Source organism: Aythya fuligula, chromosome 1 (genome assembly GCF_009819795.1).
Source record: "Aythya fuligula isolate bAytFul2 chromosome 1, bAytFul2.pri, whole genome shotgun sequence".
NCBI classification, from domain to species: Eukaryota; Metazoa; Chordata; class Aves; order Anseriformes; family Anatidae; genus Aythya; species Aythya fuligula.
This window is the reverse complement of record NC_045559.1, coordinates 53,935,435-53,951,796: the sequence shown is the minus strand read 5'-3', so window position 1 is coordinate 53,951,796 and position 16,362 is coordinate 53,935,435. Positions and strand designations below refer to the sequence as shown.

At 47.6% G+C, this 16,362-nt stretch overlaps 1 protein-coding gene across 1 annotated transcript in view; it reads left to right on the top strand.

Annotated features, from left to right (window-relative positions):
• Positions 1 to 16,362, top strand: part of CACNA1I (calcium voltage-gated channel subunit alpha1 I) — a 145,919-nt gene that overhangs the window by 118,995 nt on the left and 10,562 nt on the right. Inside the window, exons 16-29 of the mRNA XM_032195274.1 lie at positions 167 to 583; positions 1,345 to 1,445; positions 2,487 to 2,610; positions 3,521 to 3,589; positions 4,607 to 4,791; positions 5,131 to 5,257; positions 6,350 to 6,475; positions 6,957 to 7,046; positions 7,998 to 8,217; positions 9,251 to 9,402; positions 11,078 to 11,187; positions 11,766 to 11,899; positions 12,556 to 12,626; positions 16,257 to 16,335. Of these exons, the coding sequence (XP_032051165.1) occupies positions 167 to 583; positions 1,345 to 1,445; positions 2,487 to 2,610; positions 3,521 to 3,589; positions 4,607 to 4,791; positions 5,131 to 5,257; positions 6,350 to 6,475; positions 6,957 to 7,046; positions 7,998 to 8,217; positions 9,251 to 9,402; positions 11,078 to 11,187; positions 11,766 to 11,899; positions 12,556 to 12,626; positions 16,257 to 16,335 (2,005 nt within the window). The remainder of the gene's footprint in view (positions 1 to 166; positions 584 to 1,344; positions 1,446 to 2,486; positions 2,611 to 3,520; positions 3,590 to 4,606; positions 4,792 to 5,130; positions 5,258 to 6,349; positions 6,476 to 6,956; positions 7,047 to 7,997; positions 8,218 to 9,250; positions 9,403 to 11,077; positions 11,188 to 11,765; positions 11,900 to 12,555; positions 12,627 to 16,256; positions 16,336 to 16,362) is intronic.

The window sequence follows — 16,362 nt, the reverse complement described above, 5'->3', positions numbered from 1 at the left end:
TATCAATTTGTCGTTAGATTTACAGCGATTACCACTACTTTCCCAACACACACCTTCCTTGAGGGTTAAAAAAAAGTCCATCTGGAGAAGTCTGTGGCCTGAAACAGGGCAGCATGCTCCCTTCCTGTGTCTGGGATGGCTGAATCCCTGTCCTGCTCTCTTACAGTCCAGCTCTCGCAGTTCCCACTACGGGGCCTGGGGCCGCAGCGGGGCCTGGGGGAGCCGTCGCTCCAGCTGGAACAGCCTGGCCCGAGGACACAGCCTGAAGCACAAACCTCCCTCTGCCGAGCATGAGTCCCTCCTGTCCGGGGAGAGGCACAGGGCAGGAGATAAGGAGCCAGATGGGGCAGGGAGGGTGTTTCATCACCGCCGGACACTCTCCCTGGACAACAAAGGCTCCTGCGACCTGCTGGAGTTGGCCTCTGTCCCATCCAGCCACAGAGGGACCCGTAAGCTCGGGACAGTACCAGGGGCCAGCGAGCATCAAGACTGCAATGGTAAAATGCCCAGTATTGCTAAGGAGATCTTCCCAAAGATGAACAACCGCAAGGAGCGTGGGGAAGATGATGAAGAGATAGATTATGTGAGTACTTGGTGCAGGGAACCTGGGGTTGTACTACGGTACTGTGGGAAACCCCAGCTCCATCCTCAAGTGCTTTAAGTACAAGCTGGAGGACATCACTGAATGTAGGTGGGATCTTCTGGGCCCAGTTAAGCCCACATCACATCATCAGGCTGCCCATGAGGTAGTCTTGCAGGTGGGTGGTGGGAGAAAGGCAGAGGTGAGGCACGTGCATGGCCATTTGGAGGCTGTTATTTCAGATATATGAATATAGGAACATTGGCAGACCAGAGCAGGAAGAAGAGGAACAAGAGAGAAGGCAAGTGGATTTTGCTGTGCCAGACTGGGAGACTGCAATGTCCAGTTTGTAAGCAGATCAAATGGTAGAAAGAGTGGAGGGAGGATCAGCAGAAATTTAAGCAGACCTACACACTGTATAAAATTGAATCACCTCTGATCCCAAGTGCCAACAGAAGACATCTGAGAAGACATCACAGACAATATCCTTCCCTAGATAGGATACCAGCACTATTATTTCTAACGATGTGTGAAAGAAATCAGAAGCTGAGAGGTAAACAGGCCATGGCAAAGCAGTGCCTACCTCCTCTTCTGTGGCTTGTTCTTTGGGCCCATCTCCTCTTGCAGGTGCTTAAGAAAGGCAGGTAGTGCCCCTGGGAAACACCAGGCAGTGGTGTTTTGGGATCATATGAGAAAGGATGAGTGCCTTTGTCAGGCAAATGGGAAGTTAACCAGTGACACTTGCTTCTGCTGCATCTCTCCAGAGCCTGTGCTTTCGCATCCGGAAGATGATAGAAGTCTATAAGCCAGACTGGTGTGAGCTCCGGGAAGACTGGTCCATATATCTCTTTTCTCCTCAAAACAGGTTTGTGCAGTTTTTGCCATGAGAGGGTTGAGGAGGAGGGACAGATTTGTTGCCATGCATCCCCTGAGCCTGAACATTAGGTTGAAACTTTAAACTTGTCAATTGAGAATGTGTTTTGTCTCCTCCATCTCTCCTACAGTCAAACAATGTGTCTCTTCCTTGATTCTGGAGATGAAAGAGAGGATGTGAATCCTAAATGGCTATTGTGATTTCTCCTCCCTTTGGAGCATTCCATTTTTCTTCTGTGTAATCATAAATATTTATAGCCAAGTGAGGTAGGGAATACTGACATTAACTCAGAAAGGAGAAGGAATGTATTTTTAATGACTCCATAACAATGGTATTTCCTCCCTTGGTACCGGAACAGCCTCTCCGTTCCATTTTCAGTCCCAGTGCCAACTTATCAGCAGTCATATCACACCTTTTAGGGCAAAGTTAGAATTCTCCATGCCTGAAAAACAAAACAACAACAACACAAACATTTTGAGATACATTCTTTCTGCTAAAGGGCTCTTCCCACTGGGAGAAAATGCTCATGTAAGCCAGACATCACTATTCTTACCAATGGACATTGCCCCTTGAAGTGAAGGGGCTTGTGTTACAGCCCATGGAGGAGAGCTCTTTGCTTCGTGTGACACCTGTGCTAATGGGCAGTGTCCATCGGAGCAGGCAGAGGTGTGTTCCCCGTGACAGCCAACCTACCTGCCTATCCTCGGCTTTCTGCAGGAGGCCTCTTTGCCTTGGTGTGAGTCTGGGAGGGAAACTGAACAACCTTTCCTTTACAGGGCAAGAGAGGAGCACACAGTCGTAGTGGTTAGGAGACCACTCTGGCACTGGGGCAATGCATCAAAGTTCAGTTCCTTGCTCTGCCCCATGCTGGGCTATGCCAAAATACTGCCATGGCAAGAGACATCAGTATTAGCAATAGGAGAGCCACCACATCAAAGCTCAGTTTTTGGCCAGATCACTCAATTTTCTGTGCTCCTAGCTCCTAAACTCTTTCCGCCCAAAGCACAGGTGCCTACTGGAACTTTCTTGCAGGTTTCGCCTCCTCTGCCAAACCATCATTGCTCACAAGCTCTTTGACTATGTTGTGCTGGCCTTCATCTTCCTGAACTGCATCACCATTGCCCTGGAGAGACCACAGATTGAACACAGAAGCACGGTGAGCACCATTCCCTCCCACCTACTTTTTAACACACAATTGACATAGGTGCATAAGTCTTCCTGGCACCAGAATGGCTTCTGGATAAAACTTAACATTAAACACTAACTCCCATTCATCTATTCAAATGCACATGTATTAGCAATTCACATCATATGTGCTTCTCCTGTGGGGTCTTGCAATGCAGCAGTCCTCTTTGTAATAGGCTCATCATAGTTCCCTCCCTAACCATGGTAAGAGTTCCCATGGTTAATAGATTGTTTGCCAGAAAGGTGGGGACTGGGAAATAAACAGAAGCAAATTGTATGTGCAGCAAAGTCTCTGTAGGAATGGTATGCTATCATTCATGTATACTGCTTTTGAGCTGTTTTGGAGGTGGCTCAGACTGGTGTGTCAAAGGGAAGAGAGACTGCACTGGCAAATGAAATGTTTGTTGTTTTTTTTTTTTTTTTTTTTTTTTTTTTTTGTATCCCTGCCTTAGCTGACCCCCAGCTCTACTGCAGTTACTCACCATTTCAGGTCAGTGCTCAGAAATCCTTCGGGAAGGAGTCCCAGGGTAGTGAGTAGCACTGGCAGACTGGGGCAGTGAGCACCTTGAAACCAGATTCATAGGATGCATTGCAAATCCCACCCACTGTGCTTTTGGGGAGCTGTGTGGGATCTGTCCTGGCTGTGGCACAGGGCAGAGCTAAGGTGTGCAAGCTGAAAGCTGTCTGGCACCAACCTTTGCCAGGAGCACCTCTCATTCCTCCTGCCTTCAGACCCCTTGCAGGAAAGTAAAAGATATCAAGGTCACCAGAGAGGCCTCACAGAGTAACGAGAAAAAGTCAAGATGCATTTAAGGCCTTTCTCTGTTTTGCTGTTGTTGTTTTATGCTTGTTTGTTTTCTTGTATTTTGTTTGCTTTCTAGGAGAGAATCTTTCTTACTGTGTCCAACTACATTTTCACAGCAATTTTTGTAGCTGAGATGACGCTGAAGGTAAGTTAATGGAGCTGAATGGCTCAGAATCTTTTCCCAGTGTCAGGAACAACATGGTTCATGTTTGCCCAGCACCCTTCTAAAATCTCTGCATCTTTTCAGTTTGTCAGTCCTTCCCCCTATCTTGATAAAGGCACATACTGCCTGGGGTGTTTCCCTTCTGAACATGCATGGAGGGGATGCTTATCCTGGGTTTTAAAACCAAGGGGATCTTGATATCTGGGAGGAATAGCTGGCCTCCAGGTATGCATTTTGTAATAATGTCAAATGTCCATTCCCTTCCTCCTGGAGCAAGAGTGGGGAAAATTACAGTGATATTAACGAATTGTTCTGAGCTGAGATAATTATTCAATAGGTGTCTTTGCAACAATAGAGAAATCTTGTTAATCCTCTCATGTTGAGGAAAGAGTCTCAAAGCTGTGTAAAGAGAGTCTCAAAACTGGATGCCTGAAGCTAAACCTCCTAAAATTTGTTTCTAAATTACTGCCATGATTTTTAGAGTGTTCAGTTCTCCCTCAGGGCCAGTGATGTCTGTAACACATGCTGGTGTTGAGAACTGCTGTGAATCAAACCACTCCCATAGGAGCCAGAGTATGGGTTTTGGTGCCCCATTTTACCTGCTAAAACCAAGGTGATGTCTGGACTGGGACCCTTGCCCCAGATCTGTGGTATGGAAGGGAAAAGTTTTCTAAATGTTCCCAAGTCCTGTTGCTCAGGGAGGCAGAGGAGAGGTGAGACGGCAAACGTGGTGAAATGCTACTCCAAAGCATGGTGGTTGTTTCTAGAGTTACGTACCACCACTTTCACCAAGGACATTTTCCTTCATATCCTTACAGCCAAAAGAAAAAGGTGATGAGATTGATTGTGGGGTGCAGAATGGATCCTCACTGCTTCCTTAGGAAGGGTCATATGGAGTTCATGGAGTTGATAGCCATTATCCATCCTTCCTCTCTCTCGGTGGCTGCCCTCTATCAGGCAACACGGAGGAGCCATTTACCCGTCTCCCCTCTCTTGCAGGTGGTTTCTCTAGGCCTGTATTTTGGTGATCAGGCTTATCTCCGCAGCAGCTGGAACATCCTGGATGGCTTCTTGGTCTTTGTGTCCCTCATCGACATTGTGGTCTCGGTAGCTTCTGCTGGTGGTGCCAAAATCCTGGGGGTGCTGCGGGTCCTCCGGCTGCTGCGCACCTTACGGCCCCTCCGGTCAGAGCCCCACCACATCCTACTCTGCTTCCCCTTCCCACTGGACCCCCAGGAAGGGTCCCAGAGTCAGACCCCACTGTTACTGGTCAAAGTGTCATCTTAGATCAGCCAATAAACAGAGGGAGGTTCCCCTTAGCCATATGGCTTTGGCCCTGGAGATACCTCATCAGACAACCAAACCATGGGACAAAAGAGGCTTTTTGGCCCTGGTAGGAGTGTTCCCCACTGACAAGTCACTGCACAGGGAGAGCAGGGGCCCACTTCTGCTGAAACTACTTAGCTGGGGTTGAACATCTCTGCTCTGTCCCTCTGTCACCCCTCCCTTTCCTTCCCTTCCAGAGTCATCAGCCGAGCCCCTGGCCTGAAGCTGGTGGTGGAGACGCTCATTTCTTCCCTCAAGCCCATAGGAAACATTGTCCTCATCTGCTGTGCTTTCTTCATCATCTTCGGGATCCTGGGTGTGCAGGTAGGGCTGGTATTGCCCTCAAACGGCCCTTATGCCCCTGACAGAGCAGGAGGGGCAGGCAAGCCAGGAAACCTTCTGTAGCTTCCCACCTCTGCTAGCTTTCTCCCACCGAAATGTCCCCGTGGCCTTTGGCAAGGGCAGCCAGCTGCTCAGCAAGTGCAAGTGTTGCTGGATGTGCGAGACGGGAGTTAATGCTCGTGCATGCATGGCAGGAGTTGGATCAGGGTTTGGGTCAGTGTTACAAGGACAGCCCAGGGCTGGCTCACTGGGCACATCCGTGCCACGCAGCAAGGGCGAGCAGCTCCATACCTGCTTGCACAAACCCTGCCTCCAGTCAGCTCTGTTCCTCCCCCTCACTCCCAGCCCGAAGTCCACCCACAACCTCCTTTTATTTTTTTATTTAATCCTCTTTATTTTCGGCAGTTGCGTTGCAGAGGAGCAAGGGCGTGGGCGTTACTTCCATCTCAGGGAATGCGCTATACTTAGTCTGCTCTGATGCATCTGTACAAATGCACAATCCAGTACCTTCCATATGGGGAAAGGAGCTCTGGGCAGAAGAGATACAGCAGTGCAGATTTGCAGGAGAAAAAAAAAAAAAAAAAAAAGAAAAAAAAAGAAAAAAAAAAAAGTATCTAAGAAGGAGGGGATGTTTCTTCTGGTTCTTTACCCTCAGATGAGATCTTTTTTTCCCCATCAGCTAACTGGGAGGCAGGGAGGAGAGATTGGTCTCAGTGGCTGTATAGAAGATTATTTTTTTTTCTTTTGGGCCAGTGGTTCTAACTGGGTCCCAAAAGATTGCCCTAACAGCTATCAGATAGTGAGGACTTACAGTCAATGCTGGTCTGGGGCAGTACAGGAGGCTGAAAAGCCAGATTTGAGTTTACAAATGTGGCCCTGGCTCCTTACCAGTACATCAGCCAGGGCTGTACAATGTGCCGGTGTTCACCCATGCCTCCCCTTCACCACCCACCTGGTTTATAGCCAGAGGGAGCCCTGCAGCCCCCTGCCATCTCAGGAGCTTCTGTACATCCCAGGGAGCATGTGGGGGACCCTGGTACAAAAGGGGCTGATGATGCTGCTCCTCTCTCACAGCTCTTCAAAGGCAAGTTCTACCACTGCCTGGGGGTCGACATCAGGAACATCACCAACCGATCCGACTGCGTGGCTGCCAACTACAAGTGGGTGCACCACAAGTACAACTTTGATAACCTGGGACAGGTGAGTGTGCCTGCAACCCAGCTCTGATGGGAACTCAGCTCAGGGTTTGTCTCCTCCTATAAGTACCTATTCCTGGAGCACAGATGTCTAGTGCCTAAAAAGCCTGATGCCAGTGCCAGGAAGAGCAGTTATTTGGTGTGGGTATCCACGTAGAGAGTCTGTCACTCATGTTTTGGTATCATTATGATGCTCATAGGTTGTAGGGGAAAGAAAAAGAGTGGCAGCAGAGAGCTTTATTTTCTTTTTCCCTCCTGCTGTGAAACAGATGTTCTTCATGACCTCTCTCTTCTGGTGGGTCTGGCTTCCTGTCCCCCTTGCCCCTCCTTGACAGAGAAAGGAGCAGGTTTTGATGTGTGTAGAGACGCAGGCAGGAAGAGTATTTCAACACTCTGTGTTAGAGCATAAACCACGCTTTTTTTTTTTCTTTTCCCAGCCTGCCAGATGCACCTGCTTCACATCTGGTTTGCTTTTTCTGTTGCAGGCCCTGATGTCTCTCTTTGTTCTGGCTTCCAAGGATGGATGGGTCAATATTATGTATAATGGACTAGATGCTGTGGCTGTAGACCAGCAGGTATAAAGAATTCTTTGCAAAAGGACCTTTTTGACATTCCTTGGGCTGGAAAGGTGGGAGCTTGCTGTAACATCCTGCTTTGAACACCTCCCTCAAACCAGGAGTCCCTGCTGAATCCTTTGGGTCAAGGCTGTGCCAAGTCAACGTGGGGAAGTGCAGCTGTGGCTGTGCAGTGGGTGTCTGTGGTAATTCTCACCCTCCAACCAGTTCAGATCACATGGAAGGTCTTTATTTCTAACAGAGCAACAAAGCCTCACACATTTTTGGGCATGCTGGCTCCTTCCTAGCCCACAGATGGTTGCTTTAATACCCCATAAGCAGGGACTGTTGGGCTCCTGCCCACTGTAGTGCTATTCCTCTGCTGCTAAGGCAATGACCTTGATAGTGCTAGTGTAAGCACTTGCCACAGGCCTGAACCTTGGGGATGATGCTCCATTTACCTCTGAAACTCCACACAAGATGCACCACTGTTGGCTTTGTATGTGCTTTGTCAGGAGATCCAGTAAAGGCAGGGCCTCCTTTCTTCTCTGAGCCTGAATGACATTTCTGTCTGGGTCTGACAGCTGTCCTGGTGGTGTGTAAATGTGGTCTCTACTGGCCCTTGAGCCAAAGGTGTTTCCAGTGCCTGGACTGTTTTACCATGTATTGGGGTTGCACCTACTCTGTGGATGGGGTTGTGTCTGAACTGTGGGTGACTCTGTACAGGTGGGCCCTTGCCCTTCACTCTCACCCGCTCCATCAATGCAAGCTATATTTTCACCAACTGATGCCAAAATCCAGTCAATCACAATTTGCCCTGCATACAGCCTCAGCTCTTCCCAGCCCATTCCCCTCATTTTCATGATCATGCCCCCCTCCCCAGCATCTAATCACCACAGTGGCTCCCACCCCTATCATTTCTATACCACCACCCACTTGACCACTGCCTCTCTCTTCTCCTCCTTCCTCCAGCCAGTCACCAACAACAACCCCTGGATGCTCCTCTACTTCATCTCTTTCCTCCTCATCGTCAGCTTCTTTGTGCTCAACATGTTTGTGGGGGTGGTGGTGGAGAACTTCCACAAGTGCCGGCAGCACCAGGAGGCCGAGGAGGCACGCCGGCGGGAGGAGAAGCGCCTGCGGCGCCTGGAGAAGAAGAGAAGGAGTAAGGCACAGCCTAAGTGTTTGGTCGGTTCGTAGGCCAAGGTTTTCTGACAAAAACCTTCTCCTCTTCTTTTTCTTTCTTGACGGGCCGGTCTCTGAAATGCATCGCTTGTGGCCGTGCTCTGAGCCTTCCTCCCCGTGCCATTGCCACGTCGCTACACACCATGCCGGGGCGGTCTGGGGAAGAGGGGGTGGTTTATGAGGTCTGTAGGGAAGCTGGGGTGTCAGGGAAGCCATGGGGAAATACCATGTACCAAAATGTACTTGTGCACATGCTGGCACACACTGTCAACATAAGACATGCGCACATCAGTAGACCTCCTGGGCTTCCTGCATCTCCAGCTGGTGTTAAGGGGAAGACCTGGGCAGGCTATTGTGTTTAACCCAAAATTTAAAGAAAAGGGAGAGGGAAAAAAAAGAGGAAGACTCTTGTGTTTTGTTCTTGGCTCTTTTCATCAGTGTTGTAGTGTCACTCCTTGGGGTCCCAGACCCGCTAGGGTGAAGCAACCCCTCATCCTGGTGTTCCTGTCCTCTTCTGTATTACTTTTAAGCAAAAATTGCAAAAGCATACTTGCCCCTGGATATCTTCCCTACTACCCCAGACTGATGGTTTTCTTCCATTCACAGCCCATGGGCATGCTTTCCCTTCCCGTGCTCCAGTTTTTTCCTCTCTCCTGTGACACCCTGGGGCCTCTCCTGGAACCATCTGCTCCCTTTTATCATTTGTGATCTTAATTTGTCGAGGCATGAAATGCTGATTTAGCACCATTCCCACAAACATAGACTGACAGATTTTCGTTTAAGCATTCCTTTCCTTTTCTTTATTCTATTTATTTTTCACCCCACTTCTACTTTCCTCTTTTTTGCATTTCATTTTTCTCCTTCCTATGGCCCCTATTTTTTATCTATCCTTTTCTGTTCTTTCTCTCTTCTGCCTTCATCCCCTTGTCTGTCAGCCCATCACCACATTTATACCTGCTCACCCGTCAATGTTTCTTACCCATCTCTTTCTTTCTTCCAATTTCCTGCTAACTCTCCCCATCTCCCTCTTTCCACTGAAGAAGCACAGCGTTTGCCGTACTATGCTACCTACTGCCCCATACGCCTCCTTATCCATTCGGTCTGCACCAGCCACTATCTGGACATCTTCATCACTTTCATCATCTGCCTCAACGTGGTCACCATGTCCTTGGAGCACTACAACCAACCTGTGGTGAGTGAGATCATGGAGATAAGTTCTGTCTCTAGTAATTATGTTATTTTACTATGTTTCTCTGTCTACGAGAAGAGGACACAAGTGTCTCTAAAAATATTGTTAAAGTTTGGCAAGAGTTAATGTAGTAAGCAGGAATACTTGAGGAGTTTGGTAAATTTGGTGTGTACCCAGAAAGGCAGCCCCTACTCACACATATATTATTGCCTGAACTCAATAGAGATAATGCATATAAGCAAGAGTTTGTCCACTAGAACGCTTTGTGCAATTAGGTCTCTGTGCTTTTTATTATTAAGGGTTTATATGGGTCACCCAAATTTAGCTGCCTAGCCTGCTTTGTATTTTCCCCTGGATCCCAACAAGAAGAATGGTGGAAGCTGCAGTGTCCAGGGAGCTTCAGGCTTTGCATCATATTTCCAAATGTCAGACCAGTTCTCCTGTCGTATGGCCTGAACTGTGGGGACTGGATTGGCTCTCTCAGGAGAGGATCTCTCCATTCAGCCACCTGTTTTCTGTAAGAGAAGGTGAAGGGGTAAAGCACTGAGCAGGGCCTCTCTCAGCTGCAGGGAGTGATTCCCAGCAAAGGGCTCTGAAGGCCAAAGAAGTCTTATACTTAGGCTGTAGAAGACCAGGTACCTCTCTCAGTTCCTGGGAAAGCTCTAGATGTCTCTGATGGGAAAAAAAAAAATATATGCTGCATATATCAGAGGAGCTTTCTGCCTCTGTATGCAGACAAAGCATTCATTATGATATCTGCTCAGTGGTATTTCAGTTTATTTTTGAGGAGATTGTTGGTTTAGATAACAGTTGTGTCATCTGAGTAGATGCTGTTCAAGGTATCTCAGGCTTTGATGAGGAGCTGAATCTGTCTCTTATCATTCAAATCTGCTGCCACCGTCCTCTGTTTCTCACCCATCTTGCCCAGCTGCCCACCTTTTATCTTGCTCCTGGTGGTGCCCAGTTTTACTCTGCAGGAACTCGCAGTCCTTACTTGTCACCCTTGTGTCAGGCCTTTGCTCATATCAGAACAGGTCAGTCTTCTTTCTTACTCCTCAGCTCCTTCCCCTCTAACACTCTGGTACAACCATGCTGTTAGGCTCTTATAATAAATCCTGCCAAAGTGCTTTGAACGCTCCCAGTATGAGGTGCCACCAAGTGCTGCCCACTGATCCCATTGACCCTTGGTGGTGGCGAAGGGGCAGCACAATGACCAACCAGAAGTCCACATCTGAGAGGTGACACATGCCTGTCCCAGAGGTCAAGGCATGGAAGGATTTCCTCCCATCAGAGATATGGCTTTTATCCACAACCGAAGTAACCTTCTTGCCTCACTTTTGGTCCATAGCTATGCCAGTGTCATTAACATGATGGCATGGGCTATTGGCAGAGGAGTAGGCTGATAGTACTTAGTGGACTCTCCTTGCAGTAGCCTCCTCCCTCTTATACCAAGAAGTACAAGAGAAAGGAGCAATAAATGATCCCCAGAACAACATGGTGCAGAGGGGCTAGCTAATGGTTGTTCTTAGAAGGTGGCCTCCATGTTTTAGTAAGTAGGAGGCATGGGGCAGCTTCCCCATCTACTCTCAAATTCCTGGTGCTCGGAAGAGTCTCCCACAGGTTACGGGCTTGATACTGCTCTTGCCTCAATTATTTCACCCTTTCTTTCTGCTGGCAGTCCCTGGAGACAGCTCTTAAGTACTGCAACTACCTGTTCACCACTGTCTTTGTGTTGGAGGCAGTTCTCAAGCTGGTGGCATTCGGTCTGCGGCGATTCTTCAAAGACAGGTGAGCAGAGGGTTCTGTCAAATGTGGCTGTGGGACAGCTGGGCTTCGGGTGGAGGTTTTGAGGGTGGATCCCTATCTAGAGTGTGAGGCAGGAGCAGAATGCCTTTCAGTTCTGCACAGCAGAGCCGCAATGCCTAGGCAATAATAAGAATTGTCCAAGAACTGTTTCTTGGCTGGCATCTACTAGTCAGGCTAGAAAGCAAAGGAGGTGGGCTCAGAAACAGCCATTTTTTTTCCTGCCCTTGAGGCAAACTGGGAGCATGCTGAAGCAGAACGTATATAATGAAGCTGATTCGAGGTAGTAAGGCCATAAAAAGCTGAGCCCATTAGTCAAAGCATAGCACCATAGTAACACAGCTCCATGCTTTCAGATCGGGCTGGCTTGCCTCTGGCTGCTCGGGATGTGTGCAAAGTGAATCTCTGTTTGTCTGCAAAAGCCTTTGTAGGCTGACTCAGAGTGGGGCCTTGGATTCATACGTAAAGGAATGTTTAGGTTAAAGTGGAAACAATTCACTTTCTTTTTCAGGGAAGTGGAAAAATTCTGTCTTCCCTAACTCTCTTTGTTTTTTCTTCTTAAGGTGGAACCAGCTAGATCTGGCCATTGTGTTGCTGTCTGTCATGGGCATCACACTGGAAGAGATTGAAATCAATGCTGCTCTCCCAATTAACCCCACTATCATTCGGATCATGAGGGTGCTGCGCATTGCCCGGGGTGAGAAAGACACTGGTTAGAGGCAGGGGTGTAGGTGGCCATGGAGTGGGACCTAGTACAGTGACTCCTCAAGCAGTAGCTGTAGAGGCTGGGAGGGAGGCAGAGAATGGAAAGGACAGCCTAGAGGCTAAGGTTTTCTGGTTTCTTTAAGCCAGGCATTTAGATGAAGTGGCTTTAACAGGAGGTGAAGGACCAAAAAGGTGAGCAGATCATGCCAGAGCTGAATTTTTCCTGTTATTTTTCTATGGCTTGAGTATGGCCATTTGGAGAAGAGATCGCCAAGCAGGTTAAAGTTTACACAGGAAGAGGATTGAATTCTCCTGGTTGTCACCAAGATGTGCTAAGCTGCCTTAACAGATGGTGGCTGGAGAAAGGGAAAGTGGTAAAAATCGTGAAAATTCAGAGCAGAGGGAGAGTTGGTATGGATTGCTGGGAGAAAGAGGGTTCTTGGCCAGACCATATCTGGGTGAAGCAGAAGGAGCCTGATAGGCATAGGTGACCTATGGGAAAAGGGAAAATGGGGACACAAGGGACAATCCAATTTTTCTAGGGCAAGGGGAAATCGGCATCTGTCTTGTGCTACTGACATTAGTAAGTTACATAAAATAATGGACCTTCTGAGTGTCTGAGTGACAGTTTTGTGCTTGTTATGGCAGTCCTGAAGCTACTGAAGATGGCCACAGGAATGCGAGCACTCCTGGATACAGTTGTTCAAGCCCTGCCACAGGTAAAACACATAAGCTTCCCCCAAGACTCTCATTTTCTGCACCTTTTTTTCCAAAGGGTCACTTCTCTGCATGTCTCAAAGGTGGTATTGACTGTGTTGTGCAGGCAACTGCCTGAAAACGCTGCCCAAATTTTCAAGTCAGTCATGGGAATACAGCTCACCTCGCATCTCTGTTCTCTAGTTGTTGAATGAATTCTTGATTCTTGGGAAAGGGCAGGTTTCTTCCCATCATGTCTTGCTAGTGTCTTCCACTTATGGCTAGTCCCCAGCTCCTCTCTTCTTTCTCTGTAAGAAGGGGAGAGTGATTGGCAGCCATTTCAAGAGGAAAGCAGGTCTTTGTATCTCTGTCCCTCTCACCCTTCCCTGCATGTTCCCCTCTCTCACTCACATTCCTGTCACTCCTTTTCTTAGCCAGTGCCTCCCCCTCCCTACTTTCATTTCTTCCTTTCTCCTCCTGGATCCCTTCACGTTTCTGAGCCTCTCATGTATGAGAAGCAGTGACGCGCTCTGTTGTGGCTCACGCAGCCGGCAGTTAAGTGTCTACCACAAGACAGCTAGACAGAAGGATTTCATGAGCTGTGAGCGGCAGCTGTTCCCGAATAGAGATGCTGACACGGTGCTTTACACAGGCACCGAGCCTACTGAGAGGATCCTCCGTGATGGATGAGCAGCCTGGGAGACCGGTCCCCTTCCTTTTGGATCCTCAAGAGAGAATTGTTAAGCAAGGAGTAATGGCACCAAGTCGCTCTACTGATCATACATCAGTCATTCCCCTGGCAGGCCCTGAGCAGGCAGCTATCTTGGATGATATCAAAATGCATGGGCATTTGTCAGTTGATTTATCAGCTAATATGTCAGTCTTGGTGAGTGATGCAGAGCTGAGAATCAATCTGAAAACAGCATGAGTAGTTACACAAGGAATTTACTTCCGATGTTAGTGACAATAAATGATGTCAATCTGAATTAGGGGAATCTCATGGCACAAAAGCCAGGGGGAAATGCTGTGATCTTCCTGGATCCCAAGCTCTGTCTGATCTTCTGTGTTGTTCTTTTTTATTATTATTATTAAGCAGTAATAATTTAAAATTTTATATATTAATAATTATATAATTCATATACAGGATACATAATAATATTCTTTGTCATCGAGCATACTTTGGGGCTGAGGTACATTAAACAATGTGAAGAATGGGAGATTAAGGGTGTTCTTGTAGCTTTGGGCCACTGAAGTATATTAGCTCTGGCTCTGCTGCCCCAGGCTGGTTCAGTGCAGCCCCTCTGCATCTTGCTCGTCTCCGTTCTAGTAGCCACAAGTAATTTGCTCAGGCAAGAATCTGAAATGGAGCAGGTCTCCAGATCTGCATGTCTGTGACATGTTTATTCTGCAGCCCAGATAAATGCACACTGATATGACAAGCTGGCTGAAGTAGGGTCTAGAAGCCCTTGGTAAGAGGACTCTGCAGTATATTTGCACTTAAATGGTGAGACTGGACTTCTACCCCCAAAATATCGTAAATAAATAGGAGAAGAGGAAATGTTCATATCTCTGCAATGCATATGGAGAAACTGAGTCATTGGGCAGTGAAGTTATTTGCTCAGGATGGCAAAGAACACAGCCAGGACCTTAATTCAAACCCAGCTCACTAGTCTTAGCCACAAACCACAAGCATATTCTTCCATTCTTTACAAATTCTTTCTTTTCTCTCTCACACTCACCCACAGACCCTTTGCTAACTGAGATGATCTGTCGTTTGGAGGTCATTAGTATCTGCCACAGTACCTTCACAAGCAGATGTCTAAAGGTCTGGCTTCTAGGTATTCCCTGGAAGGTAATAACAAGCAGTGCTTAATCCTTCCAGCATCAAAGTCTATGATCAATCCACTTGCTATTGACCGGCTGTTGCTTCCCTCTATAATGGCTTGGCTTCACTTAATAAAGTTATATAACAGAGGGATCAAAAATCACTCCATAGTTAAAGCCGCGTCAAAATCTGCTCTCAAAGCGGGGCTAAAATCCCCCAGTTTCACTGTTAAAAATTGAATTTAGTCTCCATATTTTACACACTGAGTCTTCAGGGGACAATTGAATTATCTGTAATATTATTCTCCAAGATTTATTGGCTTTGCCAAAAGAAGCAGTTTAAAATAAGCTGTCCTTTCCCTTGCGCTTTTTCCTCCTCTCGACCTTTCTCTTTATGTTCCTAGAGCACAGATTCACATCAGGGATTTTGGCTTGCTAATGGCATATAAGGTTCCTCCAGTTGTCCTGTTTCAATTCTCTTCCTTTCTTTGTTACACAGCAACAATTCTAAATAGTGAATAGAGCTTTAATTTTCAGAGCGCCTTGGAAATATAGCCCTTAGCTAAATTTTATTAGCTTCTCTTCTTTTAATGCCCGATGGAGGTGTGTGTTCAGAGCATTAACTATGGTGTCCAATTTAGTCATCAGAAATAATTCCTTCCACTGCATATGTAGGGAGCCAGGTTCTGGCAGCCCAGTGGAGTGGGTGGGCTGAATCATTCATTTATCTTCTGAATTTGGATGTCACAGCAGTTGCAATGACTAAATTAGGCCCTCCGAAGTAGCTGATCCTAACGAAGGCCCAGTGACCACAAGCCCTCACAAGCATTGGAATCAGACACTGTTCAGTTTTTCAAAAACACCTGAATACCAGGTCCTTAACTCATCCCTGCCTCCCCTTGCTCCACCAATGGTGTGGTAACCATTACTGGTGTTTTCTGCTGCTGTTCAGCCTGCATATTCCAAGCCCCCTCCCGCTTCCCATATATAATCCATATGCCCCACACGCTGGGATGCACAAGATTCTGAAGTAGAGCAGTGATTTGGGAGAGTGAGGACGTGGGGGCAGAAGCACTGGGGGCACTGCACACGTTGCTAGTAACACTGCTGCCTTTGTGTGCCATGAAGCAGCAATCCTCCCATTGTGGGATTTCTAAACAGCAACTGCTAGAAGCCCAAAAATCCGACTTTGCCCTATTATTTACAGGATACAAAAGCCCCTCTTAGCTTTTTCATAGTCTCTTCCCCTCCTCTCCTCTCTTAGCATTTTTAAAAGTGCCTCTTCACCCATCTTCCTTCCCACCTACCTCCACAAGCCCTGCTCAGCCCTCTGCCTATGGAGGGAGCTGGGGTACCTACACCCACATTCCTTTAGAGCCCTGTTGTCATGCTTCAAAAAACATAAATTCAGGGGATTTAGGCAGCTTGGTGGGGCACGTAACACTGCAGCACATGGCTTTATGCTGTAAAACATAGTTTGGCCCTCACCCATCCAAACTGGTTTCGTTTCTCTGTGCCCCTGCTCCAACATGCCTGCCTTCACTTGGCCCAAAAATTGTACACTTCAGTCAGCCCTGGGCAGAGTTTGTGCTACGGTAGCTAGGAACAGAGCATCCTTTGAGTCTGCTGGTGGCTGTTGTAGCATGGATGGTGCCATCACTAGTGATTTCCCATGTGCTGCATAATCGTTTGGTTGCATTTGTACGCTGGCAGTTTGCTGCTCTTCTCTTCTGACTTTGAAAGACAGAAACCGGTTTGGGTATGATCCACACTCACCTGTTTGGATGAGGTAGGCTTTGGGATAGGCTGACCATGCGGTTTGCTTTCAGGTGGGGAACCTTGGACTGCTTTTCATGCTGCTCTTTTTCATCTACGCTGCTCTAGGAGTGGAGCTCTTTGGAAAACTAGGTAAGTCTCAATCAGCTTGTGCTCCGG